The sequence below is a fragment of the Schistosoma haematobium genome, chromosome 5 (assembly GCF_000699445.3).
Source record: "Schistosoma haematobium chromosome 5, whole genome shotgun sequence".
In the NCBI taxonomy this organism is placed as follows: domain Eukaryota; kingdom Metazoa; phylum Platyhelminthes; class Trematoda; order Strigeidida; family Schistosomatidae; genus Schistosoma; species Schistosoma haematobium.
The window spans coordinates 10,735,900-10,757,643 of NC_067200.1; the positions used below are offsets into that span (position 1 = coordinate 10,735,900).

The 21,744-nt window shown below is 34.6% G+C and overlaps 1 protein-coding gene across 1 annotated transcript in view; it reads right to left on the reverse strand.

Moving 5' to 3' along the window:
* MS3_00009123 (uncharacterized protein) overlaps positions 1–21,744 on the reverse strand; it is a 99,844-nt gene that overhangs the window by 39,717 nt on the left and 38,383 nt on the right. The window contains exons 18-30 of the mRNA XM_051217457.1: positions 20,398–20,467; positions 18,437–18,646; positions 17,101–17,160; positions 15,751–15,844; positions 11,552–11,762; positions 10,765–10,940; positions 9,448–9,546; positions 8,048–8,317; positions 7,017–7,116; positions 5,512–5,608; positions 3,321–3,470; positions 1,759–1,850; positions 758–1,226 (exon numbers count right to left, since the gene is read on the reverse strand). Of these exons, the coding sequence (XP_051064865.1) occupies positions 758–1,226; positions 1,759–1,850; positions 3,321–3,470; positions 5,512–5,608; positions 7,017–7,116; positions 8,048–8,317; positions 9,448–9,546; positions 10,765–10,940; positions 11,552–11,762; positions 15,751–15,844; positions 17,101–17,160; positions 18,437–18,646; positions 20,398–20,467 (2,098 nt within the window). The remainder of the gene's footprint in view (positions 1–757; positions 1,227–1,758; positions 1,851–3,320; positions 3,471–5,511; positions 5,609–7,016; positions 7,117–8,047; positions 8,318–9,447; positions 9,547–10,764; positions 10,941–11,551; positions 11,763–15,750; positions 15,845–17,100; positions 17,161–18,436; positions 18,647–20,397; positions 20,468–21,744) is intronic.

Genomic DNA, 21,744 nt, shown 5'->3' on the forward strand with positions numbered 1-21,744 from the left:
ATGTAAGAAGCTTGAACGTCGAAATGAAAATCGGAAACTGCACAACATAACAACTTCAACCAACCTCGTCGGTACAAGCGAGCGTCGGCTGGACGTTAGGGGCGTAGGTCAGAGGAGTATTTGGTCAAGTCTAGAACACTGGGCTATAGCAGAAATAGTGAATCTAGAATAGAAACATTGGTGAGGCTATAATTTATGCACGAACTAATAAGATTTAGAATAGCATTTATTGGATTTTGGCGCGAAATACATTCATACATATCGTTCACTAGCAATTTCGTCATTATGTCTGATGTAAGTTCTTGATGAAAACCTTAAACCTAATACCTGACACTTACTACTAACTACATTTCATCCTAATTCTTCACAATAATCCGTAGCCCTCTTTTGACCCCAGTAGGTGAATTTTCCCAAGGTCACTTAAGCATTGACCAAAAGGTTGTCCATAGATGTAAATCCTCCGAAAAATTTATAATTAGAATTTTGATTGGTGACTTTAACGCGTGATATCGACCAACGATCTAAAGCGTTAAAAATTACTTTAGGCTTTCTTTCAGATTACTTCTACGCCAACATACGTAATATATATTACTTACAAACCTAGTCAAAGAAGATTTACTATCTCCCATTTTAACCGATCTACCATTTTATTTTTTACCATGTCTAACATCAAACCTATTGAAACTTAAAAAATGCTTTAAATATTTACGATATAACTAAACATATTACATATATACACCAATAAAAGTGGACTTACACAATTCTGATGTGTATTCATACACTGTAATAACATTTGAATTAAAGGACCAGGAAGATTATCTCTATGTCTTAAATGTATTGCAATATCATGTACACTAGCGAATAAATTTAAAACACTCCAATTAACAATAGGACGTCTTGATAAACCATTACGTTTGATTGATAATTTTGGTGGAATCATTACGTATGGACGTAGAATAGTTGTTTGTTCATTGAGATTAGATGTAGTGGTAGTATCTAATGGGATTGATTCACCACCTGATACGATTATAGACGTAGACGATGAGGCTAATGAAGTGTTCAATTTTCCAATTAATCGATTAAATTTAACCTCATTTTCTATTTTACATTTTAATTTGCCAATAATTTGTATTGGTCCAGTAGTAACATGAACACCAGTACGTTTAGCATAGGAGACCCAAAAGATGATTTCTAATTGGGGCATGTTAATACTAAATTCTAATGATCTAAAGTAGCAAAAGTGAAGTAGGAAAATGCAATGATTATATATATATATATATATATATATATATATATATATATATATATATATATATATATATATATATATATATATATATATATATATAGTTGGACATATAACACGGAGGGTCCACCTAGGGGAGTTGGGAAACCCTCATTCCAAACCAATGATGTACATGGGCTCCAGGATCCTGAGGGAACAAATGGCGTATGAACCTATTGTTGGTCACCAGCTACCACGGGACTGCATCTCCTAACGTTACTCAAGTGCCTTGTGGGTCAAACCTCTATGACAAAGGCTCAAGGAGTGGACCCCTAGGAAAATCACCTGCTTCAGTTCGGGGACCCGGGCAGTATTCCAACCCTCACACAAATCAATGATCATTAATACTGGACCCGATGTTAGTGTGTGTAGCATAAGTGTTTGGTGCTACCTTGTACCAATGTTTATGTGTTCAAATAAATAAAATATAACACAAACGTAAATTCACCCACACAGTATTAAGTAGGACTTACTGAAGTAGACGTCCAAAATGTGGCTTTCTTGGTGGCTTATATTGATATAAAGAACCACGACGAATAGGACGAGGAATTTGTGACAGACAATTCTAAAATCAATCAATCAATCGATGAATAGATTAGGCAAAAAGCACAAAGTACAAAGAAACAGTGGAATAAAGTGTTGAAAGGCCGCCAGAGAACTCTATGGAATATATTTTTAATAGGCAGCAAAACATATGAAAACTATTTCTTCAATCAAGAATGAAATAGGTGTAGACTAGCTGGTCCCAGTTCGCTTGACTAATCAACGGTTAGAGATTTTGAAAGATCAATTGCAATAACGCAGGTGTATTCACTTTTTATCTCCGATTGGATCCCAAGTTTTTAAATTCGTCATAAATTGACTTTAATGAGGTGGAGTCAAGTGACTAGCACACATTACAATCTTCAAGAAATGTGAATATCCACATACCGCTGAACGTCACAAACAGTTACTAAATAGTATCGAAACCTGATGAAGCTTGAATATGACAACACAGCAGTACCATGCCAACAAGAAAGATCCAGTTAAGTACACATGGATGCAACTGAATAATTATCAGTATAGGGTTTTGTGGAACTCATAGAATTTTCATAGATTCTAAATCACCGACTGATCACACCGTAAACGTTGAACCTCTAGACTACTGAGCCAGTATACAATGGTGTCAATTTCTAAATTCAACCAACTTACAACCATCCTCCATTGCCTAGGGTGGATAACTGAACCGTCCCTGTGATACCGTAATTCCTGAATTAGATTCTCTGTGTCAGGGTCGTAGTTGAACACTGCTGGCTAAGATTGATACTAGGATGAAACGGTAGTCCAGTGCTTGTAGATTTTCAATGGTAGTCTAAGATTTGTTTTTGATTTAAAAACTATGAAAATACGATAATCTCCACAAATTTCTATATTGATCATGATCATTTCTCATTGTTAATTGGTTGGTTTAGCAATTTTCATGAACTGATAACATATTCAGATTAGGCCGCTCTTAGCTTTTTCCAACTTACTCTTCACTAACTAGTAAACATCGTATATGGAGGTAGAGAATGATTAGGCATACGTAATTCATTAACTTTTAAATAGATAGTCAATAAGGCTGTAAATACACAAAAAAGTTATATTAAGTATACTTGAAATTTCATTTGAGAACAATAACAAATGTACTAAAAAAGAAAGCTAATAGTACAAATTGTTACTATATATGCACGTTTGCGTTTACATTGTTTAATGTTAAATGTTTATTGTCAAATAAATATGAGGAAAATAGTTTTGTGTTTATTAAGCCATACAATAAATAGGTTTATGTAAAGCATAGGTTAATTCACTTCCGCTTTTGTTTTAATTACATAACAACAGTAAAACATTAATTTTTGAAAATAATTTATATTTTACCGAGCGTATAGTGTTGTATGTATTCAGTAGTATACTTAGTTAACTATACACTAATCTTAGGTTCTAAAATATATTATTTAAAAAGAAATAAGTAAACAAGAATATAGAAATGATAAAAATACGAAGAACGAAAAATTACCCGTAGTTTATCAGCAAATTTCAATACACTTGTATAGAATGAACACCAAGGTCTTTGATCCATAGTAGATGATCCAGTTGGAGGCGGTTTTACGGTGAAGTTAATATCCATAGCTAAACGATTCGCCCGAAAGTATTTGAAGGAATCGTGCTACAAAATATAATCATAATGGGTAGACTTAAGAAAATGTTATTCATTCTTTTCACAAAATTAGTATATGGAACAGTGTGGAGTGTTGAATTATGTGGTCGATATCATGGATTGATCGTAGTTAGGCAACTAATGAACACAAGAACGCACTAAATAGCTATTTCGTCCTAGCATAGGAATATTCAGCGTTGAGCACTCACAATTCAACTGGGTATTTAATCTAAGACCTTCAGGTCACGTAGATCAATTAGTTGTTACCCGATGGTTTGCATATGTAACTCCAATCAACCGATGATGTAATAGTTTCTTCGCATTATAAACAGTAACGCCAACTAACCGAAAATTTATTCATCTTTTAGTTAGTTAAAACGAATAGAAACAAAGTGAAATCATGTTAAAACTGAAGAGGGAAACTCGGAATGAGCAGGTCAGGATTACCGCGACAGATTTTCAGCCATATCGTATAAAATCCTCAGCCACAAATTTACTGTTATATAAAGTAGTTCGTACATCCTGAAATGATTCAATCCAACAGTAAATTATTTCAAGGATTGTTTCAATAATATCAATTTTCATAGTAACCTATATCTGTTATCATTTGTAACTGGAAGCAATGACTAGACCGATACGTGATACATGCTCCAAAGAGATTAGGGTTAGAAACGTTTTATAACTACAAAGATGAGTACTTATGCACTTATTCCTTTGATTTTAAGTTGGAGTCCGAGAGTAAAAATCAACTCTGGGATGCAATTACATCCAGCTGACAAGTACCGAATAGGATGAAACATGCATCTTAGATTCCACTGCTAGCCACTACTCATCTATGTTTAAAATGCTTGTGGCTTAATGGTGATATCGAGGCAATCCGCACAGCATGCACATATGCCAATAACAGACTGATCACTTGTAGTCTTGAACATTAATGGGAAGATCTGAAGAACAAAAGCATGTGAATTTTTTATTAGCTTTGCAGCTTTACTAATTTGTGGTCTTGAATTTCTCGTCTTCGTTTGTTGATCAGTTTAGAGTCTTAAGTGAATATCAGTAGGTTATATTTGGTTCTTAATAATGTACAAGGTATTTTTTTACCGTTTTTTTCATTGGGGTTTCGTTTTCTGAACCGAATGGTTTAAACGTGGAGCTTTTACTGTTCTTCGGAACAACATCATTAAAACAAGCTTCAGGCAGAAGTGAGATATTCGGATTTCTTCACATATGACTCACAGCTTGTCCTGTCGACCTCGATCTTGATTGGTTAGTGTTGACCTCTAATCTGTCATTATCTGCATCTTTATCATGATTGCAAATCCCTTTGATTTGATTCGTAGTCCTATATTCGTACATGATTTTTCTGCTTGGTTGACATATTGGATCGATTCCTCTGTTTTTGTTGATTGCTGATTTATCTGAGTGCCAAGCTTCTAAAAATCATCTAATGTTCCCATCATTCCATTTATTCAAAATCTTTCTAATTGTACGCGTGTTCGTAATATTCCACGTGGACTGATATAAGCAAAGACAAATAATGAAGTTTGGTACCTAGATGATGTTCATGAAAAGGTGAATAGAGCACCCACGTTGTTCGATTTAGTGCTTCTCTCAGTTGGAACAATGAAAGCTCTACGATTAAACTGTCCAACTCAGGGAACAAAATTTCACATGTGCTACAAATCCTTTCCACTTTTTCTGTTCGTCACTATGTTTTGAAATTCGCGCAGTTATACAGCAAGCGCTATTTTAAATCTAATTGGTCTATTATCGAGTGACTGACATGCCTGATACACTACGTATAAGTAAATACTCATCCTATAATAGATATTTCTTTCTTTTGTATCTCGATATTGATAATTTTCGTTCTGAACAATACAGTACACATCTCTACTACTCTATTGAATGGTTGAATTAATAAGTATGAGTGTAATCACGTGATTAAGCTAACGGCAACAAAATAGCAAATGTCTCCAAAGATTTATATCGACTTTATATCGCCAATTATTGTTATCTGGATTTTAGAAACAAAAAAAGTTAATAAACAAACCTGAGTTTGTTCCCTTGTTGTTAGACAGTCCGTACAACAATATTTCACTGAGTGGTGATCATTTGGATCACGTAATGATAGCCAGTCTAATTTCACTCTGTATAAAGGTAGTATAAATGATAAATCTAAGTTAAGAAATAACTGCAAACAATTAATTTACATACCAATTAAAAAATTAAGTTTCAATTTTTATTCACTAAAAGGATCAAGAAACTACGAAATCTAAGTGAAGTAGGATTTCCTATCAGTAAGGCAGTCAATCGAGAACCTGTCACATAAAGTGCATTAGATCAAGTTATCACAACAAATTGGCACATTGTGACGAAAATATGACGGAGGCCTATGGTTTGGATGCGATTGAGAGTAGATTCATCCTGCGATATTTGTTACAAAAACGACGTGAATCCCTTTTAAGGATAGAGACAATCATCGACTCATTCCACGAATTCGGAACACTCTCTAATTGCCAGACCTTTGTAAACAACTCAATCAGTTCCGTAACCAGAAAGTCGCCACTATCTTTAAGAAAAGCCGGATGTAAGTCATATGGGACTGGTGATTTGTGGAGCTTCAGGAGTTGGAGTTCCTTGAGGACTTCTGCTTCGTAAGGTGGATCAGTCGTCAAGGGTCATGGAGGGTGAGACAATCTGATCGATTTCGCCGGGGTAGCAGACAAGTTGAACTAGTAAGGTACATTAATACCATAAAAATGTACATTTTTCCATACTTAGTATCCTAGATTAATGATTTACATTATTTACAATATGTTAGCGAATCGGTTGATGAAATAGTGGATGTTTCGTGTATATACACATTTATTTAGAATGAATTTAATTTTTGTAATATCTATAATTCATTCATATGTGCGTATATATTATTGATACGTTGGAATAAGAAGGAGTTTAAGCGTTTTCTGAATTGATGTAACATTTTATGACATAAGTTCTATTCGTAATACAACATTTTGATAACCGCTTTATTCTCAATGTTACATTTTGATCAGGACAACAATGGTTATATGTTCTTCTGTGTAATACTACTTCAGATCAATATATTTTGTATTAGCTAAGTGTAAATTTCATTGAGTATGAAAGATGTGATCCTCTCGTTAAATGTGACAATTGTACTCTATGCACAATTTCTGTATGAACTTGCAAATGTGTATATTTTCATTGATGTGATGTTTATTGAAATGATCATCATCATCATCATCATGTGTGTGTGTGTATGTGTAAAATCAGTATATAAATGAATGTATTTAATTCAACAGCGATGTGGGTTTGTACGACTTGTTTTGAAAGAATCAATAAAACTTCCATTTATACCAGTCCTTTACTTTTACTATTCATTGCAAGAATTACATTGATTCCAGTTTTCAAGTATAAGCAATGGGATTGCAAATATAACAGAACCATCAAACATACATAACAGAGGTGACATCAGACTATAATGAGATAAGTATATTGAACAAAATACCAGATTAGAACAAATAAACACAGACTTACGTCATTTCTAAATGTGGTATATGAAATAATCGACATATTCCATCATATTTTGATGCAGTTTGATAGACCAAATCTAAATCACCATCAATTCTTATAACTCCTATGAAATACCATTGGATGTATAAACAAATTTGTAAAAATCAAAGGAAAAACATTATCTAATGTATAACTTTATAGTTGTAAAGAACCAACGATTTTAGATAAAAAAAAAGATAACGGTCGCGTTTTGAACACGTTATTGAATAATACAAAAGTATGGTTTAAAAAAGGTGATCAAATATTTTGTGCTGATTAGTTCAATAACAGAACAAGTTGTTTTTCCGACAATTTCGGCATAACTAATCTATACCATCGATATTGAGCTATCTTAAGAGCCCTTGAGATCAGCCAATCAGAATGTAGCTTTTGTAAGGGAATGATGCATTACGAAAAGATGGTGACATTGCAAAGAATATAACTTTGACATAATATTTTAACTTTATTGTCCTAAGCCTAACACTCATACCTATAATAATTCTGTCCTTGATACTCTTAAAATACTTATTTTTGGACTGTCTGGTTTTCTGAACATCACACACCATGACTATATATATATATATATATATATATATATATATATATATATATATATATATATATATATATATATATATATATATATATAGATGCTTTAGTTGACAGCATTCTGCAATTGATCTACGATCGTTATCACCAAACAAATTAGCAAAAATATGAAATCCCATAAAGAGATGGTATTTGGTAGCAGGTTATCTGTTATTGTGTTTTAAAAAGTGTACATAAATTCAACTATTGTTATCTCCATTCCGATTAGTCGACTCCAAGGGCATTTTAAGACCATCATGATCGTCTAGTTAGTTCTATCGAAATTTTTTAAGTTATCGACCACTGAAGTAAAATACTGATTACTACTTCAGTCACTATTCGGTTCTCAATCATTTATGATGAATAAAAAACATAAATAATTTTAAAATAGAATACATATTTAAATAATACACAATTAAACATTATACCATTTTCCCAATGCACAACAGTACGATTCCATTGCCATGTGAAAAATTCCGTTGTATTATATGGACTTAAACTTGTTGAATATGACCAATGCATTGTATCAACAGCAAATAACAAATGACCATGAAATAGTAAACGTATTTTATCCCACCAACCTAATGGTGGATAAGATTTGTCTTTTGTTAATGGTTTAATATCATCTAAACGTTGATTAAACCATGATACAGTTGGTTCCCAATTAGCACCATAACATATATGAAAAGATTTTACATCTGTTAGGAAAGATAGGAAAATGTTAAAGCATATATATATATATATATATATATATATATATATATATATATATATATATTTCACAATAAATCACGAGCTAATCTGAGATAGACAACCAATGAAAACCCAGAAGTACAGAACAGCTATTTTGGCCTTAGTATGGGACCACTCAGCAGTTCACACTCATGACCTTCATCCGGAAATCGAACCCGAGACCTTCAGTCTTACTCGCAAACGCTTAACCTCTAGGTTATGAAACTGGAGCGCAACCGTGTTAATGTTCAACTTTAATGGATTCAGGATACTGCTCAACCATTTTCGATTGTCATGGATGTGCACTATGACCAGTCGCATATCAGGAAGAAATGGCTGTCCAATGCTTCTTTCTAAGTTTCCAACGGTAGTTTAGATAAGATTAATTCATAATTTAAATACTGTGAAAATTATATGATCTCTACAAAACCCTATACTAATATAAATGTACATATTGAAGCATTGCAGCTCAGGTGTTATTAAGTTATCCCAAGTAAATACAATTTATTTTTCAGTTACTCACTGCCATTCTAAGTATATCAAAAACTATACATTCGATGAAGAACGAGCGTTGGGAAATAAAGTTTTTACTGTGGAAGATTGATATATATAACCCATAAAATATCAATCTATTTCTTAGCCGATGAAATGCACTTGTCCTTCATGTCACTTCAGATTGCTATAAACTGACCTTTTGACTTGGCTACTTCTGATCGGCTTACCGTGTCAGTTTCACATAAGGTCAAATTCAAAACTTTCGAGAATCATGAAAATCACATGACTTATTAAATAATGGAGTTGTGGACTTATAACTGATAATTCAGCTTTAACAAATACAACCATTATGAACTACGATACGCAGGTATCACAATCATTATGAGATATGAAGTAGTTGTATTGCATACCATAGTAATTATACAAAGATCGAATAATTCTGAACAAAAAACAAAAAAGGATAAAACTTTTTAATGGTCCGTTCTGGTTTTTACTGATTCAATACTCTTCAGATAATCTAACCATTTGTAACTAACTTCCAAACATTATTTTTAATTAAAAAGAAAACAACCAATTTAATCCTTGACAAACGGTTATTTACCTGCATTTAAATCATAATAGAATTTAGTTGGTGAACTGGATCGAATTAGTGTATAATTTGGCCACGGATAACCAGGTTCAATAGGAACTTTACGCTGACCTGTAAAACAATGAAAACCAATCAAAAGAGGAAATAATTGACAAGATTTCGTTCTAGTTGACACATGATATCAGTAAGGTGTAAAACTGTAATTTTCAGGAAACTGATCCTGCCTGTACCAGCATCTCAGAATATGGAACTAAATGACGCGAGATTGATTCCTACAGGATTGTACATAAGAAAGTTATTAGTTGAGATAGGTGGGGCATAGTCTATCCAACAAATACATGAAATAGGTCCATCACCTTAAACCAGTTTGACTTTGGTAGATTTTCTTGATTCAGAAGGTCACACATGAAAGTTTTAGTTCTTCTATGAGTAAATTTTACTGATTAGGAAGTAGGCAACAACATGTTAACATATTCAGCAGTAACTTTATGCCGGTCATTGAGTCGTGATTCAGTCATCAAGCTAGATTATCCTTGGCAGGATACTTTGATATTTGAAATCCATTGTGGTCATCATGAGGGTAGCACTTGGATAATACAAGCACGAAAAATATGACAAGACGAAACAAGTGTAGAAACTAGTTTTTAACAAACTCCAAGGATGTTATTTGGACAAAAGAAGCATAATCAAAAATGAGTATTACGACGATGATAATGATAATTTTGATTTACTGTGAATTTCGTAAAACAGTTTTCGATGACCGTAAGTTCATCTCACTTCATTGAACAGACAATGTAAAATAATATATCTAGACATTTACTGTCCTGACGCTAAATGTTAGCCAAAATAGCTGTTTGCTGAAAGTAAAGAACCTGAACTATCATGACATTCGTAAGACATGTCCAAGCCACAAAAGTCGATGTTTCAAGATAGTGATACCAACTGAATCATTACTGCTGTGTCCGAACACACAGTACCAAACCTCTGCATTTCTAACATAGTATCCCCACTGAACATCAGTAACACCTCGAGACGACGATGATCTAACACAAAAGGCCATCTAACATCCTCAACCCGGAGAGCCCAGGTCCGGAAAGTATACAGCAAAACCGCTCTCACCTACGCGTTGTATTTCCGACATTTTACAAACACACTAACATCATAAAGGCGCCAAAGATGACGAAGATCGAAATAAGCCACTTTGACTTTTATTATATGTAAATTGGCCTTATCAATCAGAGTAATTTTCAATGGCGTCTATGACTAACCGACTGAATTGATTAAATTTATTTACACAAACACAAATAAAATAACGAAAGCACCACTCACCTTTACTATCAGCCAACTGTTCAGCTACAACTAATTTACCCCATAGAAAAAGATCGGTTATATTCAAACATGGTTTAGGATAATCACGTAGATGAAAGCGCCATCGTTCAACATTCATTGTAATAATACGACACCATAAAGTAGAAAAATCTTGTTCAGTAAGATTTGGCCATGGACTTACAAACGAAGACAGAAGAGGGTCAGGGCAAGGAGAAAAATAAATTGTTTAAGTCAGAAAACGAATAGATAATTTGAATTTAAAAGAACCTAGGTATACATATCTTGCGTTCGCACACATACTACACTTCAAAGTTGGTCTAGAGAATATGAAAGAACTGAAAACGCGTACTGGTTATTAGAGAATCCCAACTATTCATCTTATCATGTTGTTGTATTGAGCCAAGACTAATGTGTTAAAGAAATAGTAAGTTTTTATGTATCATTTTAATGTATATATATATATATATATATATATATATATATATATATATATATCACTCAAACTAATGATTAACCTGAAAATATCTTTTCCTCCCTTCTACTCATTATTTCCATATTCTGAAAGTTTTTTTCAGAATTTTAGGAACAAAATTAGTAGCTTAACTTTCCAACTATTCAATATGCCGCGTGATAATTTTACGACCTAGCATTACCATTTATATTTTATTTCCACTCTTTATGCACAAACCTATACTACCCAATGATATCCATTAACTTGTATAACTATGACTTATCGAAACGACTTTTATATATATATATATATATATATATATATATATTAACCTACCTGTCACTATCCATAATTTTCATTTGTGCTATGACTTGTTCATCATGTGTAATACTTTCATCAGCTAATGCTTTGATTTTTAGATTATCCATAGTAAATGTGAATAATTCATCGGAAAAAGCATAATCACGATAGAAACGATGTAAACGATTACGATAATCTTGAGCACGCTGTATTTCTATACGAGTGAAACATGCTTGACGTTCTTCATCTGTTTTGTTTTATTGAATGGAAAACATAACAATGACATCAAAATGGTTTATGAAGGTATATGAGTTTTATAGTTCATTATACGGACTGATCTTATAACTTATTTATACAGCCATTGAAAATTAGTAAGTACTTGATAGCCATTTCGTCTTATTATAGAGTTTGCCAGAAGTGTACATCCGAGAACGTATCAGTGATTGAACATAGGAAAATCAAGGTTGCGCAAATTTTTCCACAGATCTTAACGCAGCTCTCGAACAATATCATTACACACTGCCAGTCCCTGTGGATTTGTTCACAATGCTAAATGGAGGGAAGTTCTTTGCAAAGCTGGATCTAGCTGATGCCTATCTACAAGTGGAAGTGGATGAAGATTCAAGAGAGTTACTTACCATAAATACTCATCGTGGCCTGTTTCAGTACAATCGCCTACCATTTGGTGTTAAGACAGCTCCATCTATTTTTCAGCAACTAATGGATACCACTCTATCGAGTATCCCAGGGGTCGCGACTCATCTCGACGACATCTTAATTGTTGCTACATCGTTAAACAGCTTGAAGAACGCACGATAGCTGTACTACGACGCGTCAGCGATAACGGATTCCGATTACATCCAGAAGAATGCCAGCTATTAAACTGATGCCGATTCCTAATCATATTTTTGAGCTATGATCATTCTTGGGATTAATTAGCTACTACTCAGCTTTTGTTTCGTCCATGCGTGATATACGCGCCCTACTAAATCATCTTCTGAATAAGAGTACTATTTGGAACTGGACAAAAGTGTGAAGCTGCATTTTGCAAGCTGAAAACCATAATTAGCTCTGAACTATTATTGACGCACTACGACCCATCCATGCCAATTAATGTGGCTGCAGATGCTTCAGCTTTCGGACTCGGTGTTGTCATCTCACATCAGTTCCCGGACGCAACAGAGAAAGCTATTATGCACGCATCTCGCACATTAACTCCAGAGGAAAGGAAGTACAGTCAAATAGAGAAAGAGGCTCTCGCCCTTGTGTTTGCAGTACGCCGTTTTCACAAATTCTTGTACGGTAGAAGATTTACTTTTCTCACTGATCACAAGCCTTTTCTCACAATTTTCGGATCGAAATCTGGTGTTCCAGTCCACTATGAAAACAGTTTCCAGCGATGGGCTTTGATACTTTTGGGTTATGATTTTGACATTCAGTACCGGCGCACCCAACAGTTTGGTCAGGCAGACACCCTGTCACGACTCGTCAGCGAACACCATACAGCCGACAAAGATGCAGTTATTGCCTCCCTAATGACAGAGGACCACGCACAATATTACCTAACATCTGCTGTTCGTGCTTTGCCAGTTCCAGCAGCTGAAATACAATCTACATCCAGGAACGACTCCATCATTAAGAGGGCGATGAAATACGTCACCAACGCCTGGCCGTCAACTGGACTCGATAGTGACTTGAATCAGCTTTACCACCGTCGAGACTCATTATGCGTCGTGAATGAGTGCTTGATGTTTGGAGATAGAGTAGTGGTGCCAAAGACCCTAAGATCAAGAGTGCTAAAGCTGTTCCACACTGGTCATCCTGGTATAAAACTAATGAAACCCATCGCCAAAAGCTATGCTTATTGGCCCCTCATTGACCAACACATCATGGATTTAGTAGGCAAATGCTCGCAATGTCAGCAGGCAGCGAAATGTAATGCGAAAGTGACGCCGGTCCCGCGGCCACGGCCTGGGTATCCCTAGTTCAGAATACATGTCGATTTCGCCGGTCCAATCAATGGGACTACCTATCAAGTCATGGTTAACCCCTTTTCAAAATGGCCAGAAATTGTCCCCATTATGCCACGGAGGACTGCCAAAACGATACAACTCTTGTCGGAGATGTTCTCTCGCAACGGGCTACCGGATGTAATTGTATCAGATAACGGTTTTCAGTTCACCTCAACGCAGTTCCAAGATTTCTGCCAACGGTTATCCACCAAGCATTTCCGCTTCCCACCCTACCACTCCCAATCAAACGGCCAAGCAGAGAGATTTGTGGGTACATTTAAGAGAGCTCCAATCAAGTTGAAAGGGGAGGGGACGCCAGTGGAAACACTATAAAATTTCTTATTCGTTTACAGAAAGATACCTAGTGATGTATTACCCGAGCGGAAGTCCCTAGCAGAAATCCTCACGGGAAGAAAATTGAGGACGGTTCACAATATGATGCTTCCGAAAACCACACCATCGCCATCACCAACCAAGTCCCAGAAGCTGCCAACATACGAGTTTAAATTTCCGGTTTTCGCTCGGGACCACAGACCAAATCATGGTACCTGGACTGAAGCACATGTGGTCGGAAAATTAGGTCATGTCGTGTACGAGGTAGAGGTAGGAAGAGACAGGTGGACTCGACATCAGAACCAGCTACGCAAGCGGTTATCCCCAGTTTGTCCATCGACAGAAGGGAATCTCCCTCTTGACATCCAATTAGATACCTTTAGTCTACCCGCAGTCCTGACACAGGAAGAAGCAGATCGACAGGTCGATCTACGACCCAGAAGGTGGTCAATCCGAAAACAGCGACAAGCAGTTGAAATGCAAGTGGACCCCAGAAACGTACGTTATTAAAAGGGGGAGATGTTGGAGATGTTAGATCCCCAGAACTCACTTGGTAAATGCCTTAATTTTATAATTTTATTTTGGAAATTTAAATTTCCTTGTTTTCGCTCCAAAAGAGAACTTTTCACCTTCATGTCGTATTTTCCACTTGAGAGAATCTTCAACGCTATTCGTCTGTTGTGTATTTTTAGTATGCTATTTTTGCTACGCTTCCTAAGGACAGTTTTATGCTGTATATATACGTTTGATTTGTGTCTGTTATTATTCACTCATGCTTCTGGCTTATGGAATATACTTTCCCGTTCCATGCTTGGACTTCTTCCTCTAGTTAGCGGGGCTGGGACGCATCAGAATATCTAGCTTACTGGTCTTCGGTCACAAGTCTTTGTTCCGTTCGCATACTAAGTGGACTCGTAATAGCTTCAAACGTAGCAAAGGTGCTGTGGAGAGAAACGATAATTTGATGTGTTCAACTTAGAGTCAAATAATTCTTGAGGAACTGATGTTCCCCACAGAATTCAAACCTATTTCACTGTCAGAAACGTTATTGATAAGCTATTTAAGCTTAAACGGACACAGTTTTTAGTGCTGATCGACTCCTATGTGTTAGGTTTCAGTATTATCAATAAACTGAGTGGTTTATCATCGCGATGAACACGATGTGATATTAAATGAACGAAGGTGAACTTTTGAAAACATAAGTGTCGAGTAATTTGGGACTTACGTATTTTTCTGTACATTTTTGACAAAAACTTTAGTAAACAATTTTCCTGCCTTCTTCGGTCTTTTCAATTCGCGACTGTGTATTCAACGTGTTCGAGTGTCGAAGTTGAATCCCCTAACAACCGTAATCAATTAGCGAACTTAACATTCAACTCATCTTAAATGTTCATTACAGTTGTGTATCTTTTGTGTTATTTCGTGAACTCAAGCCATACATATTGAAATACAGCACAACAAGTAAATCCAAGACCTAATACAATATTTATACACTACGTGAAATTTGTAAGACATTTTCAATAACTCCTGAAACAACCTAACCCGAACCTTCGTGAAGATAAAACGTAATGAGAAGTAATTCCCACCCCAAAAGATGAAAAGAAAAAGTCATTGATACTTTTCTGATGTCTTTTAGGGGTGGGAGTGAAGGTAACTAACCAAGAAGCGGGTGCGTTAGTGACTAAACGGTAAACGGGTAGTCAGAAAAATCAGAAATGTCGGACATGAAAAATGATTATTTTTGGGTTGATACTTGCAGTGTTGATTATAAGTAACTGATTTTTGTCGGAGATAGTAGTATTCTTATCACACATAGATCGATAGACGGACATAAAAATGAGAAAAAAAGGGGAAAAAATAACATATTCTTTTAAAAAAACCACCACTAACCGGTAATACGTATGCCTGAATGAATCGCTCTGTTAAACTGTTCACGTAGTGTATTTACACGTTTCTCGTGAATAGCGAATTCATCCAACAAAATCTACAGTAAGGGGAAAAAAATACAAGAGAAAGTAAAAAAAACAAAGGACATGCATCAAACTTCTGGCACCGAAACAGTATGCCGACAACATCCCACAATTCTATAAGTTAATCAAATAGACTTATGCTGAAAGAAAGGCTTAGATCAATAATTGTACTCAGTGGTTAATTGTCGTTGAAAATTCAGAGTGTATAATTCAATGAAAAAGAAACGGCATGTAAGAGATTGTATCACGTCTCGTTGTGTTTATGAGTTTACATATGTGTGTGACCATGCATAAAAAATAGAAGTAGTTGTAATAAATATGTCAGGGTCTCTGAACATGTACCAAAACAGCTATAGAAATAAATCAAATGACTCAATCAAAGCAAACGACAAACATCTATCGTTAAACACATAGTTGAAACAATTCATAAGATTGATCTTAAATCGACCTTCGTGTATTTGTACAAGTATTCGGATACATAAACAATAGTTCAACTGGTTTCACAAACTTGAAAGAACTACCTAGAGATAGAGCAACATCGTGGCTTGAGGCATTATCAGACGTATCTTAGAAAGAATTTACTGGCGGTCCTGTTGTAATTTCCTTCTACTTTCTTCATAAAGTGAGAGAAACATCTTTCACTGAAATTGATAAGTCTTGTTGATCGAATGCTATAGTCGTTTTCCTAAGCTATTCCGGTAACCCGCAGACTAGAACTGCACAGCGACTTGAACACCAGAGAGAAGACGCAAGTATGAGAGAAAATACTTTATCCCAAGGTTCATTTTTGTACAGAAAACCATGGGTATTTATAGATGTTGGCGTCTGTTAAATCAACATCATATTTCAGCCAATCCGTTAACGACATATTATGCTACCGACCAATAGTAGCACGCCAAGTTGGAATTCTAGAATGTTCCATCATACTCTGACTCGCTAGGACTCTTCGGCTCCTTTTGGGCCTCTGGAGGCTCCGTTGAAGTTCTCTGGAAACCGACTCAACAGAAATAATCCTTCTTCGTTGTACTTTTCTTAATTGAACTGCTTCTCTTGCTATTATATTTATTACTTTCACTTCCATACAGTAATTTCTATTCAGTTATGTTCTGTTTTTCATGGAAGTTATCTTCTTTTCTTGAATCTTTTCACAATCTCATTTTATTATTGTGTGTTGCAAAGATATTTTGGTGTCCATTTTATTAATATTTATGTATTTGAATAAATAAAATGAATATGGATTATATACCTAAAATTATTTGTTAAAACTTACAGTATGAATATCGTTTAATTTACATTCGAATGGATCATCTTTAATTTCAATAATGAATTTCTATTTAGAAATAGAAAACAAATGAAATGAAACAAAACAAAACTGTAAGTATTATTGGGCTAAGCGGTTTAAAGTTGATAGTTTTTAAAATAAATTAATAGTAAATAAATAAGTAAACATTGAACAGAATGTTAGTATTTAAGCGTAATAAGACATTAGTGATAGGCCACAATAAGTATAGAATCCGAATTTCTGACGTTTTGTAACTCAATGTAAATGGCTTCATCAAAGTCACTAAGTTAATCAAATAAACACAAGTCTAAACAGTATTGTAGTACTTAATACTTCACAACTACGTGGAGTATTCTAACTTTTGGACAGACCCTATCAGTTATTCGCTTTTGTTTTTCTATGAACGTAAATATATATGTGTGTTCATCATATAATCTCGTCGACAAATATCTTGTTTTCCTGTTTGATTATAAATATGGAAGCGTTTTATAGAATCTATTTGACACATCTGCTTTCTCTACTTTTCATCTTATAGTGTGTCTGAGTAAATAATTGTCCGAAATAAACCCATCCAACTTAATTTGAACCTGGCTTTTATTACCGCCGTTACCCAAATGGGGTTGGTCTAAGTAAAATTCCAGCGAAAGTCAATACACTGTCACAGTATACAAGAACAAGGGAGAAGTTTTACTTCAGTACAAAAGTCAATGCCATGTCGTTTTAAGCCAAAGTGAGTGACTGCGAAATATTACTCTGTGTGTTTGTGTGTATGTTACTTGATGTGTGAAGTGTAAAATTTGTAGAGTCGACGTTTCTATGTGTATGTCGATGGTGTGATAGATACATCGAGTAAAATGTAGTTGTTTGGATAAACAGTCCGAATCCGAACTGGACTTTGACTCAATAGTCCAAAAGAACTCTTCTTCAGACCCGAAGATTACAGGTTCAACCCTCGGTGCATAGTATTGAGGAACAACTCTGATGATTCTCATAATTCGCGGTTGTCTAACTAACATCAAACCATACTGTAAACTATGAACTTCTTCAATCACCTTTCAAATACAGTATATCACACACCTTAATATAAATAATCAAAATTCTCCCTAAAAATGGTGTATATTAAGCATTTTCTGGAGGATAACATCTTTATTCACAATCTTAAGACATTTACCTGATTCTATATATATGGTTAGATTTATTGAAATATTTTGAATAACTTGGTTTACAGACATTAAAATAGAAAAGGTTCTTTATCAAAGAATGCAAAAATACCCATGAAAAAAAACTTCAGTTGAAAACGACATTCGCATATCTATTGACATACTTTGATATGAATAATCCTATCCTGTTTAATATATGATGTTGACGGTTGTATAAAATCTTTTCGAGCAGTTGACGATGAAGATATTTCAAACTTCGATGGTGATGATTGTATAAATGTTGGCGAAGATTGATCAAAAATGTAATCGTTTACATGAAAATATGTAATATTACCAGAGTGTAGTTTAAGTAAGAATTTTCTGACACATGACGCCTAAGATATAAATTAGAGGAAATAATCCTAATAAAAGTTAATTACAATTAATAACTAACAACCATATTAGTAAGGAAACATAAATTAATCTAGGTGTTTATTACTTAACAGTAGTTTTGATGTGTTAAGAAGTCTTTTTGAGAAAAATTTCCCTAATAAATTTTGGCTGTTTATATGATTGACTACTTTCGCTTTTAACTCGAAAGTTTCTCAATGTTGTTTAAGGTGTGTAATAAATTAACAGTAACTTAGGAAAGATACAAGATATAATAAAAGTTTATGCAACACGAAGTGTGAGAATACAAAAATACAATCATTCAAGTGTTTAATGATTAAAAAACAAAGATATCAATTATGACTTCAAGTAGGAGACAATTCTGTAATTCCAACTTTACTAATACTATCTGTAAGCGTTAAACAAGTTTACAATATATTTCGTCTCTAAAATAACATACTGAAGAATGTGAACACGTTGATAGTAGAACATGTTCAGAAGGAACCAGGCATAAATGTAAAATTATCATATGAGTGTTTTGATAAGCAGGGATAATAATAACAATAATAATATTAATGGTGATAACTACAGATAGCAACTAAAGTTGATTAATGCTTCTGACTATTCATTGCGTTTATATCATTTTAACGCATCAAATGGGTACAAAGTAAAGATAACTATGAAATAAACCAACTTCTGAATAACGATGAAACCGAGAAATACTTGATGAAATAATTAATACTGCGTAATCAATGTATCCATTCACAACGATAATAATAATGTTGCAGTTGGGTATTAGCTAGCAATGAAATGAAGGATGTGCATTCTATCGTATTTGAGACTCGTCGGTTGGATGCATCTGCATCCTGATGTGAGATATTCACACAGAGATTCGAATCCAGTACCTTTCGCTTCAAATATCAATAGGTTATCCATTAAGATATAGAGTACCGTTAGCCAGTAGCCTAGTGGGTAATTTGTTGGCATGCGAAACAAACAGTACTTAGGTTTCACGATCTGTCTAAACATTAACACTGCCGTATGAAAGCACATCTACCTAAGGAGACACAAATAGGAGTCCACTTCTAACCATGATCTAATTTTAATAAAAATGATTGTGACTACTTAGGTCTGTTATGGCTAATAGGGTTTCGAACCAAAGTTCTTCGATTAAGCCTGTTCAACTTACAAGTGTTACTCCTTTTTTGGTGTCTCCCTCTAATTTTCGATGCAATGTATTCTTTGGATTGCCTCTTTTTACCTCGTAGACCTCGTGGTTTTGAGGGAGTTTGGTGATTTTCTCAATGTATGTCCGATCCATTTTCAGTGTTCTATTCCTAATTTCCACTTCATCTAGAAGCTGGTTTGTTCTGACACAACAGGTTGTTGCTAATTGTATACAGACAACAGATCTGAAGTTTCTTGCATAGATAACCATTTATAGATTTCTATACCTTTTCGATGATGGTTGTAGTAGTTCTCAAATTTTCAACTACGTACAATAAAACTACTTTGACGTTGGAGTTGAAAACTAACTTTGACTTTGTGTGATAGTGTCAGTTATTCTTCAATTGTGGGAATGTTAACTTTACTTTGCACAGATTCCCTTGGGAGGTACATATATTAACGGAAAATGACCGATCATAGTAGTTTCTAATCAACAATAGTGAAATATAAAACTTTACAAATAGTAATTATTATTATAAACGTATCCAAATAAACTTCGCAATCCAAGCAAATCAATAAGCCAACCAACCTCTTGATAAATATCACGAAATATATATCGATATGGAAATGTAACGTAAAATAGATCCATATAAAATTCCCTGTGCAAAAAAAGGAAATGAAAGAAAATAATGAGGAAGTTTTTTTCGAAAAAGTGCTTTGTTTCCAAAAGTTAATTAAAATAATCGCAAGTAATATAATTTGAAAATGAAAAAAAAAAAGACTAAGAGAAGTTAAAATTTGTAGGAAATTAAGATTAACCAGGGAATATTCGAGGAGAACCGAACAGATTTTTTTTATCCCAGCACAAGACTCCTCAGAATCGAGAACACAAACATAAAATAGCTGTCAGGAGTTTAATGTAGAAGCGTTAAACTAGGTAGTGATTGAGTTTGTGTTTGATGAAACCGTGGCACGAATTCGGAAAATGTCATTTGTAGATTAGGATAGACACCCGTCTACCAACCAAATGATGAGTATATTGAGCAGCGATTTGCTTCATGGATGTAAATCTAACGTCTAAGAATGAAGTGTATTTATAGGTTACTAGAATTTGACCATTAATGATTTCGAAGCATTCTTCTTGTATAACGGGGTCACCGAGTGAGTGTATGTGTGTGTGTGATACAGCCAACATGGATCAATCATTGACAACAATATATTGTGTTAATAGCAACCTGTCTAGATCCATCAGACTGAGTATCCGTCAAACGGCTAAAGCAATAGCTCTTCGGATCGATAATTCAGAGATATGCATCCCGAAGAAATATACCCAACCGTTGCTTTTACCTTGTCCAACTTCTGACCTAAACGGTCAACAATCACTTTGATGATATGAGAATGACACTCACCCCTATTTACTAATTTTTTTACCTGATTCACATTTTTCTAAATATTACGTGACTATTCACCAAATATCGATTTCATTTGAAACTATAATATTATTATCTCTTTCATCTCATGTTATCCACATTTATTCTGATCATTATATCTACAATTTCGTCCTCTTTTTATGAAAATCGTGTCTAAATAAGATAAGCATAAGCTTCCGCTTTAGACTACATCAATTTCCAGCTATAAATGTACATGCTCTTGTGAGCCAGGTTACATTGACCACACAAAGTGTACACATTTTCCAAACGCGTCTCAGAATATTACTCGATGTGGCTTTTATAATTAGGAAATCCAAAGCTGTTACTAGCTCAATACAGGAACGTCTGATCAACTCTGGGCATGTTTCTCCAAAGAAAGTGTCCATTCAGTCGAAAGAATTGAACCAAAGAGAGGTCGAATCCAAAATTTATACACTGCTGAGATGTTGATGATCCACCAATCCAAGCACGAAAATTTCATGCAAAAGAGATACATTCAACCGCTC